The sequence below is a fragment of the Silurus meridionalis genome, chromosome 17 (assembly GCF_014805685.1).
Source record: "Silurus meridionalis isolate SWU-2019-XX chromosome 17, ASM1480568v1, whole genome shotgun sequence".
Taxonomy (NCBI): Eukaryota; Metazoa; Chordata; class Actinopteri; order Siluriformes; family Siluridae; genus Silurus; species Silurus meridionalis.
This window is the reverse complement of record NC_060900.1, coordinates 28,903,666-28,915,249: the sequence shown is the minus strand read 5'-3', so window position 1 is coordinate 28,915,249 and position 11,584 is coordinate 28,903,666. Positions and strand designations below refer to the sequence as shown.

At 40.3% G+C, this 11,584-nt stretch overlaps 1 protein-coding gene across 3 annotated transcripts in view; it reads right to left on the bottom strand.

Annotated features, from left to right (window-relative positions):
* Positions 1 to 481: 481 nt before the first annotated feature.
* The window catches only part of si:ch73-61d6.3 (occludin), a 28,530-nt gene continuing 17,427 nt past the window's right edge, over positions 482 to 11,584 (bottom strand). For 2 of the 3 annotated variants that reach the window (XM_046870240.1, XM_046870239.1), the window contains exons 4-8: positions 10,078 to 10,196; positions 9,444 to 9,638; positions 7,797 to 7,968; positions 7,205 to 7,246; positions 1,562 to 2,413 (exon numbers count right to left, since the gene is read on the bottom strand). In XM_046870240.1, coding sequence (XP_046726196.1) covers positions 2,312 to 2,413; positions 7,205 to 7,246; positions 7,797 to 7,968; positions 9,444 to 9,638; positions 10,078 to 10,196 — 630 coding nt within the window. In that variant the 3' untranslated portion in view covers positions 1,562 to 2,311. Of the gene's footprint in view, positions 657 to 1,561; positions 2,414 to 7,204; positions 7,247 to 7,796; positions 7,969 to 9,443; positions 9,639 to 10,077; positions 10,197 to 11,584 lie in introns of those variants that run through there. The other variant, XM_046870241.1, reaches the window with a different exon arrangement.

The window sequence follows — 11,584 nt, the reverse complement described above, 5'->3', positions numbered from 1 at the left end:
ACCGTGTCATTACAAAGGAAAAAAGTGAAGTGACTGATGCCCTTCATGACAAATCATCATTATTATTATTTATATAAAAATAAAAAGCAAATAAATCCTGAAGTCTAACAGAAAAAGAACAAGTCTGATCAGTGTCATGATTAATATTCAGAAACACAGGACAGTGAGGATGATGAGAATGAAGATGAATTAAAAATTCACAGATGAGAGAGGGCGGGGGAGTGTGGGGAAGGGAGCGTGGAGGGGAGTGTGGGGGAAGGAGGAGAGGGGAGAGGTGCAGAAAGGTGAGAGAGGGAGGGTGTGGAGGGGAGTGTGGGGGAGGGGAGAGGGGAGAGGTGCAGAAAGGCGAGAGGGAGGGTGTGGGGGAGGAGGAGAGGAGAGGTGCAAGGCGAGAGGGAGGGGGTGAGGGAGAGGGAGGTGCAGAAAGGCGAGAGAGGGAGGGGAGTGTGGGGGAGGGGAGAGGGGAGAGGTGCAGCAGACAGATTTATTTAAATCACAGGCTGTTTGTGTTGTTTAAATGAAAGAAGGGAAAATAATGATAGTAATTAATTAGAAAGTTTTTTCCTATTGGACTCTTTTATCTGTGTCTCAGTCTGAGATGAAGAGATGTTTTGGGTCAGTGGTTCAGTTACCAAAAACCAACCACAAACCAATACCTGCATAATAAACAAAAAAGTCAAATAAAGAGATTAAAACAATAAAACAATAAAATAAAACACAAACAACTAAACAACTTGAATAATTAAAAAATGAAATAAAAAACAAACTACACACATCCTCATCCTCATCATCATCAAAAGGAATTGAATTCGAATCATGAAGTGGATCATTTACACCTTCATCACCACATCCAGGAACTGCTTTAGTGCTTCAGTGTAAAACACAGATGATGAATGTTCTGTAACGGCGAGTTTATTTCTCTCACAACACACACACACAACACAACACTCCATTTACACAATGTTACCTCGTGCTTTTTATCTGTTTATAACTACAGTGAATAGGAGTGGAGCTCATTTCTGTACACAATGATTTTACAGCAGTTATAAACACGTGTCCCCTCACCTCCCTCTCTCTCTCTCTCTCTCTCTCTCTCTCTCTCTCTCTCTCTCTCTCCACCTCTCTCTCTCTCTCCACCTCCCTCTCTCTCTCTCTCTCTCTCCACCTCCTCTCTCTCTCTCTCTCTCTCTCTCCACCTCTCTCTCTCTCTCTCTCTCTCTCTCTCTCTCCACCTCTCTCTCTCTCTCTCTCCACCTCCTCTCTCTCTCTCTCTCTCTCTCTCTCTCCTCCTCTCTCTCTCTCTCTCTCTCCACCTCCCTCTCTCTCTCTCTCTCTCTCTCTCTCTCTCTCTCTCTCTCACCTCCTCTCTCTCTCTCTCTCTCTCTCTCTCTCTCCACCTCTCTCTCTCTCTCTCTCTCTCACCTCTCTCTCTCTCTCTCTCTCTCTCTCTCTCTCTCTCTCTCACCTCTCTCTCTCCACCTCTGTCCCTCACCTCTCTCTCCACCTCCCTCTCTCTCTCTCTCCACCTCTCTCTCTCTCTCTCCACCTCTCTGTCCCTCACCTCTCTCTCTCTCTCTCTCTCTCTCTCTCTCTCTCTCTCTCTCCTCTCTTTCTGTGCTGTAGATACACAGAGTTCTCTCTGAGTGTTTCACAGTTCTGACACTGGAGACTCCTTCCCCTCCCTTAATAATACAAATACATGTTTCTTATTACAGAAAATGTGAATGTGTCGTTACTATGGAAACGATAACGAGATCAGAACGAGTGCATTGCCTGCAACCTGCACTGCTGCCAGAGCTGCTGTAATAGAGAATTCATCAACACCTACTGACCAATCAGGATCCAGATCTCAGAGCAGGGTGTAGTGTGTTTATATTACTGTGATCTAGTTACAGTACTGCCATAATTTATCACCACATACCTGCCGATAACACACACACACACACACACACACACACACACACACACACACACACACACACACCCTTATTATTACTCAAAGTTGGTTTCTCTATATCACAAAAACATTTCACCTTAGCCTTATCACTCTGAGTCACACCTTTCTCTCTCACACACACACACACACACACACACACACACACACACACACACACACACACACACACACAACAGCATTTTGTGAATACATTTGCACTAAAACAGTTCCTAGAGTTTGAGATTTGAGCTGCTTAGCTTTAGTTTTCTAGCAGCTACACACACACACACAGACACACACACACACACACACACACACACACACACACACACCGCACACACACATACAGGAGTGGGGTAAAGGTCAGGTGGAGATTTAGGACTGAGCTCGGTCGTAATCCTTCACAATGCGTTTGATGTGGAAGAGTTTGTGACGCAGGCGGCGACAGCGCAGCTTTTTCTCCTGATAATCCGGCATCTGAAATACAACCATCAACAATAGCAACGTGTTAACTATGCTGTTACCACGTCACACCATCACACACCATCACACACCATCATACACCAACACACACCAACATACAACAACACACACCAACACATCATCTTACACCACCACACACCATCATACACCACACACACCATCACACCAACACACACCATTACACACCAACACACACCAACATACAACAACACACACCAACACTCATCATCTTACACCATCATACACCAACACACACCATCACACACCATCACACACCAACACACACCAACATACAACAACACACACCAACACACATCATCTTACACCACCACACACCGTCATACACCAACACATACCAACACACACCAACACACACCATCACACACCATCATACACCATCACACACCATCATACACCAACACATACCAACACACACCATCACACACCAACATACAACAACACACACCAACACACATCATCTTACACCATCATACACCATCACACACACACACCAACACACACCAACACACACCAACACACCATCATACACCAACACACCATCACACCATCACACCATCACACACCAACACACCATCATACACCAACACAAATTATCACGCACCATCACACACCAACACACACCATCATACACTAACACACAACATCACACAACATCACACACCAACACACACCATTACACACCAACACACACCAACACACACCATCATACACCAACACACACCATCACACACCATCACACACCATCACACCATCACACACCAACACACCATCATACACCAACACATACCATCACACACCAACACACCATCATACACCATCACACACCATCACACACCAACACATACCATCATACACCAACACACACCATCACACACCATCATGCGCCAACACCATCATGCACCATCACACAGCAACACGCACCATCATACACCATCACACACCATCACAAACCAACACACACTATCACACACCATCTTACACCATCACACACCAACACAAACCATCACACACAATCACACACCAACACACACCATCACACACATACACCAACACACACCATCACACCAACACACACCATCATACACCATCACACACCAACACACCATCTCACACCATCATACACCATCACACACCATCTCACACCATCATACACCATCACACACCATCATACACCAACACAAACCATCACACACCATCACACACCAACATACACCAACACACACCATCATACACCAACACAAACCATCACACAGAGTCTAATACAGTGTAATAGCGTGTAATAGAGTCTAATAGTGTGTAATAGAGTGTAATAGAGTGTAATACAGTGTAATAGAGTGTAATACAGTGTAATAGAGTGTAATAGAGTGTAATAGAGTGTAATACAGTGTAATAGAGTGTAATAGAGTCTAATAGTGTGTAATAGCGTGTAATAGAGTGTAATAGTGTAATAGAGTCTAATACAGTGTAATAGAGTGTAATACTGTGTAATAGAGTGTAATAGAGTGTAATAGAGTGTAATACTGTGTAATAGAGTGTAATACAGTGTAATACAGTGTAATACAGTGTAATACAGTATAATAGAGTCTAATACAGTGTAATAGAAAGTAATAGAGTGTAATACTGTGTAATAGAGTCTAATACAGTGTAATACAGTGTAATACAGTGTAATAGAGTGTAATACAGTGTAATAGAGTGTAATAGAGTGTAATACAGTCTAATAGTGTGTAATAGAGTGTAATACAGTCTAATAGTGTGTAATAGAGTGTAATAGAGTGTAATACAGTCTAATAGTGTGTAATAGAGTGTAATACAGTCTAATAGTGTGTAATAGAGTGTAATAGAGTGTAATACAGTCTAATAGTGTGTAATAGAGTGTAAGAGTGTAATAGAGTGTAATAGAGTGTAATACTGTGTAATAGAGTGTAATACAGTGTAATAGAGTGTAATAGAGTGTAATAGTCTAATAGTGTGTAATAGAGTGTAATAGAGTGTAATAGTCTAATAGTGTGTAATAGAGTGTAATAGAGTGTAATACAGTGTAATACAGTGCAACACACACCATTACACACCAACACACACCAACACACACCATCATACACCAACACACACCATCACACCATCACACACCATCACACCAACACACACCATCATACACCAACACATACCATCACACACCAACACACACCATCATACACCATCACACACCATCACACACCATCACACCAACACATACCATCATACACCACACACCATCACACACCATCATGCGCCAACACCATCATGCACCATCACACAGCAACACGCACCATCATACACCATCACACACCATCACAAACCAACACACACTATCACACACCATCTTACACCATCACACCAACACAAACCATCACACACAATCACACACCAACACACACCATCACACACATACACCAACACACACCATCACACACCAACACACCATCATACACCATCACACACCAACACACACCATCTCACACCATCATACACCATCACACACCATCTCACACCATCATACACCATCACACACCATCATACACCAACACAAACCATCACACACCATCACACACCAACATACACCAACACACACCATCATACACCAACACAAACCATCACACAGAGTCTAATACAGTGTAATAGAGTGTAATAGAGTCTAATAGTGTGTAATAGAGTGTAATAGAGTGTAATAGAGTGTAATAGAGTGTAATACAGTGTAATAGATTGTAATACAGTGTAATAGAGTGTAATAGAGTGTAATACAGTGTAATAGAGTGTAATAGAGTCTAATACAGTGTAATAGAGTGTAATACTGTGTAATACTGTGTAATAGAGTGTAATAGAGTGTAATATAGTGTAATAGAGTGTAATAGAGTGTAATACTGTGTAATACAGTGTAATAGAGTGTAATACAGTGTAATACAGTGTAATACAGTGTAATAGAGTCTAATACAGTGTAATAGAAAGTAATAGAGTGTAATACTGTGTAATAGAGTCTAATACAGTGTAATACAGTGTAATACATTGTAATAGAGTGTAATAGTGTAATAGAGTGTAATACAGTGTAATAGAGTGTAATAGAGTGTAATACAGTCTAATAGTGTGTAATAGAGTGTAATACAGTCTAATAGTGTGTAATAGAGTGTAATAGAGTGTAATACAGTCTAATAGTGTGTAATAGAGTGTAAGAGTGTAATAGAGTGTAATAGAGTGTAATACAGTGTAATAGAGTGTAATACAGTGTAATAGAGTGTAATAGTGTAATAGAGTGTAATAGTCTAATAGTGTGTAATAGAGTGTAATACAGTGTAATACAGTGTAATAGAGTGTAAGTGTAATAGAGTGTAATAGAGTAATAGAGTGTAATAGAGTGTAATACAGTGTAATAGAGTGTAATAGAGTCTAATACAGTGTAATAGAGTGTAATACTGTGTAATACTGTGTAATAGAGTGTAATAGAGTGTAATATAGTGTAATAGAGTGTAATAGAGTGTAATACTGTGTAATACAGTGTAATAGAGTGTAATACAGTGTAATACAGTGTAATACAGTGTAATAGAGTCTAATACAGTGTAATAGAAAGTAATAGAGTGTAATACTGTGTAATAGAGTCTAATACAGTGTAATACAGTGTAATACATTGTAATAGAGTGTAATACAGTGTAATAGAGTGTAATACAGTGTAATAGAGTGTAATAGAGTGTAATACAGTCTAATAGTGTGTAATAGAGTGTAATACAGTCTAATAGTGTGTAATAGAGTGTAATAGAGTGTAATACAGTCTAATAGTGTGTAATAGAGTGTAAGAGTGTAATAGAGTGTAATAGAGTGTAATACTGTGTAATAGAGTGTAATACAGTGTAATAGAGTGTAATAGAGTCTAATACAGTGTAATAGAGTGTAATAGAGTGTAATAGTCTAATAGTGTGTAATAGAGTGTAATAGAGTGTAATACAGTGTAATAGAGTGTAATAGAGTGTAATAGAGTGTAATAGTCTAATAGTGTGTAATAGAGTGTAATAGAGTGTAATAGAGTGTAATACAGTGTAATACAGTGTAATACAGTGTAATACAGTGTAACACTGTGTAATACAGTGTAATAGAAAGTAATAGAGTGTAATAGAGTGTAATACATTGTAATAGAAAGTAATAGAGTGTAATAGAGTGTAATAGAGTGTAATAGAGTGTAATACAGTGTAACACTGTGTAATACAGTGTAATAGAAAGTAATAGAGTGTAATAGAGTGTAATACAGTGTAATACAGTGTAACACTGTGTAATACAGTGTAATAGAAAGTAATAGAGTGTAATAGAGTGTAATACAGTGTAATAGAAAGTAATAGAGTGTAATAGAGTGTAATACAGTGTAATAGAGTAATAGAGTGTAATAGAGTGTAATACAGTGTAATACAGTGTAACACTGTGTAATACAGTGTAATAGAAAGTAATAGAGTGTAATAGAGTGTAATACAGTGTAATAGAAAGTAATAGAGTGTAATAGAGTGTAATAGAGTGTAATACAGTGTAATACAGTGTAACACTGTGTAATACAGTGTAATAGAAAGTAATAGAGTGTAATAGAGTGTAATACAGTGTAATACAGTGTAATACAGTGTAACACTGTGTAATACAGTGTAATAGAAAGTAAAAGAGTGTAATAGAGTGTAATACAGTGTAATAGAAAGTAATAGAGTGTAATAGAGTGTAATAGAGTGTAATACAGTGTAATAGAGTGTAGTGGTCTCTTACCCGCTTCAGGTCTTTCAGGCGATTAAACTCCTCGGCTACGGCCTGAGAAAAAAACCAACAACCAGTTACTATGATCAGGTAATAACAACCAAAATACCCTGATTATAAGCACGAACAAGTCCAGCACTCCATCCACAGCCCTGGAACAGGTGTTCTGTCTTAATCAGTGTTGTCATGGTAACCTGATTAACATCTGGTATCCTGTACTTCCCAACACTAATTATAGTTAATGATTGGTAGTCAGTAGTGCTAGTGTTAATTGTCATGGTAACCTGCTTCAATTTTAGGATCCTGTACTTTCCACCCTAGTTAACGCTAGCGGTAAATAGTCAGTAATGCTAGTTAGTTGTCATGGTAACCTGCTTTAAATCTTGCAATCCTGTATTTTCCGACACTAATTAAAGTTAGCGATAGGTAGTTAGTTGTGCTCATTAGTTGCCATAGTAACCGGTCTCTACATCTTTTATCCTGTACTTCTCCACTCCTTGTGAACGTTAGCAATGAGCAGTTAGCAGTGCTAGTTAATCAGTAGTAGCTAGTTTTTCAGTAGTGACTCGACTTCAGGATGTAGGTTGAGATGTGAGGGTGGTACCTGGTACTTGCTGGTCCCCTCGTTCAGCATGTCGAGTTCTCGACTCAGTTTGTTCAACTCGTCATTAATGTCATCGATTTCAGCACACAGCTGTTTATACGTGCGCAGATCCGAGTCAAACTCCCGCTTATAGTCGTGTCTCTGAGCGCTGGACGTGATCTCCGGGTACTGACTGTAATACACACACACAATTCAGCTCTCAGTACACACCTAACCAAGTACTGCATGTAACACACACACACACACACACACACACACACACACACACACACACACACACACACACAAGCGTAACACACGTATCAATGCCTTTATCTGCTTTATAGAATTGAATTTAATAGTGATTAATATTTATAAATCAGATCAATGATTACGTTTAACTCTGTTACTGAAGTTACTGTTACTGTTCAGCTGATCGACTGCACACAGGGCGCACGTGATTCTGGAGTCTTTAGGAATGATAACAGATATACACACACACACACACACACACACACAACACACACACACACACACACACACACACACACACACACACACACACACACACAACAAACACACACCTCAAATAAACAATCTGTATGACATTTCCTCCTGCACAGGATATTCATTTTTTGTCTCACTCTGATGTATTTCCTGCTGCCAAGAACAAACAGGGCAGGAAAACAGCTTCTTTACCACACACACACACACACACACACACACACACACACACACACACACACACACACACACACTGTTGTATACTATAAACAACAAGAAAACTGCATTCTACATAAAAACAACAGTGAAAGTACATAAAGCTAAAACCCTGATCTCTCACACACACACACACACACACACACACACACACACACACACACACACACACACATACACACGCGTACAAACACGCATGCACAAACACACACACGCACAAACACACAAACGCACACACACACACACACACACACACACACACACACACACACGCGCACAAACACGCACGTACAAACACACACACGCAAACACACAAACACACACACACACACACACACACACACACACACACACACACACACACACAGTGTTACATTGTGTAGTAGAGGACAGTGGTGTGTGTACTCTCTACCAGTGTGCTGTAATCTTCTCAGGAATGCACAGCTACATACTTTAATAATTGAGGTGGTTTCAACTGTGTGTGTGTGTGTGTGTGTGTGTGTGTGTGTGTGTGTGTGTGTGTACTATACAGTGCTCAGCGTAAATGTGTATCTCCAAAATGTTGCAAGACTAAGTTTGATATAACATCTGTTAAACTTCTAACATGAAAGTAAAGTTCATAATATAACAGAGAACAACATTTTCAGTTGAAATGTCATATTATGAACTTTTCTTTCATGTTAGAAGTTTAACAGATGTTATATAAAACTTAGTCTTGCAACATTTTGGAAAATGTTTTGTGTTCATTGAGATATTGTTTAAAATGTTACTTTTCAAAGGGGTGTACTTATTTACGCTGACCACTGTCTGTGTGTATGTGTAAATGTGTGTGTGTGTGTGTGTGTGTGTGTATCTGTGTGTTTATATGTGTGTGTATATATATGTGTGTGTGTGTGTGTGTGTGTGTGTGTGTGTGTGTGTGTGTGTGTGTGTGTGTGTGTGTATTACCTGGTCCAATGATTGGGATCCAGTTCATTCCCAGTCTCTCCTCCTGTAGTGTACTCGGTTTCGTACTGAGACTCGTCCAGCTCAGGGTTTCTCCTGCGGCGTTTCCCTCGCAGTGCTGCAGGTTTCCTCTCTGTTCTGTCTGACGGACTCGAGCTCTCAGGATCCTGAGCACGACTGAACACACACTCCGAGTACCTGTGGGTCCATCAACATCACATCACCAAACACACCACAGAGAAGAGGACTTTCAGAGGAAGCACAAGATGATGATAAAGAAGAAGATAAAGAAGCAGAAGATGATGATGCTGGTGATTATAAAGAAAAAGATGAGGAAAAGTGAGAAAATAAAGATGAAGATGATCACAGTGATGGTGGTGATGAAAGAGAATGAAAGATGGGAGGATGGTAAATAAGATGATGATGATGAAAAGGAGATGAAAAAGATGAAGAAAAGGAGATGATGAACAAGAAGGAGATGAAGAATGAGGTTGGTCAGATACAGTGTAGAAGGTAAATAGAGACAGACTCAGAGTGGACTGGAGCTCAGCGCTGCCTTGTACAGAAGGTGATGTTTACTCAACAACAACAACATGATAATAATAATAACAACAATGTAAAAGGGGCGGAGACTCACGCTGGAGGTGTATAGGGGATGGAGGTCACACTGTGGGACTTGTTCAGAGGTAATGCTCCTTTTTCTGAGAACATCACCGATGCTTCGTGGACGCTCTGTCCATCACCCATATTGTTCACCTGATTAAAAAACATCATGGTGGTCATTTTTTACATCTTTACAACTGAAAGATTTTCCACACCTGTTTTAGGATCAGATCATAATTTGATCATGAGAACGGAAACACAACCAGCACCAGATAAAACACAATACTGTCGTCTCAGGACTCTCGCTGGGTGAGATTCTGTCTTTACTTCACACACATTCTGAGACGCGTCCTGGTTTCGGTGATGTCATCATCCTGCTTCAGTTTTTGACTTTATCCTGTTCTGATGTGTTAAAACTTCTTGTAAACACGTCTCCTTATCGATATCTTTCACCACGCAGGCTTTGAGGACCACGACTTCATCACCGGTGTTACTCGCGTGCTTATTTATTACAGGAAGTCACTTACTTTCAGTGAATTCCAGCATAAGTCTGTGCTGCTGAACAGGAAATGGATCACTGAACTCTGACTGGAACTCCAGCATGTAACGGACTGAACTGAACCACGGAGGATTTCTTGTGCTCGAGTTATTCATTATTTCTACAAGTTAATCATTAACACGTTACACAAGTCAACGTTACTGCCTTATACCAATCTGACAGTCTGATCTCAGTGTGTGTGTGTGTGTGTGTGTGTGTGTGTGTGTGTGTGTGTGTGAGAGTGTGTGTGTGTGTGTGTGTGTGTTCCTTTCTTTTTAACACTTTTCCCTTTCCTGAACTCAGAGGAAACGTCTTCCATAGAGAAGAAACAAAAGGGATCTGAGGGTTAAAGAATGTGTGTGTGTGTGTGTGTGTGTGTGTGTGTGTGTGTGTGTGTGTGTGTGTGAGGAGAGTGTTTTATGTTTGTTCCACTTAAATAATTATGTTAATATGAGTGATATGGGTAATAAAGTCCTGCAGCGAGATGTTCCACCTGCATGGTGTAGGTGTGTGTGTACTGACTGTAGACCGCCTGTAGCCCCACACTTCACCTCACACTCCACCTCACACTCCACCTCACACTCCACCTCACACTCCACCACACACTCCACCACACACTCCACCACACACTCCATTTCACACTCCACCTCACACTTTACCTCACACTCCCCCTCACACTACATATTAAAGATTTAGTGAAAAGAGTCCTTTATATAACTCACATAAAAACATGGAGAAAGAAATTCCACCTGGAACCTGAGGAACTTCTGATGAGGTTCTGAAGATCTGATGAGGAAATTCTCACTGCTCAACACAACCACAACTGGTGTGTGTTATTATGTTTATACCCCTGCAATTTACCGAACAATTACACCGCTTCATTTCATAACGATCGACGTGAGAGAAGACATGATGATGTTAGAAACTTTAGAACAGGGGTCTCTAAACTACGGCCCCCACATGTGGAACGACCCTCTGAACAATTCCAGAGACATATTTTAAA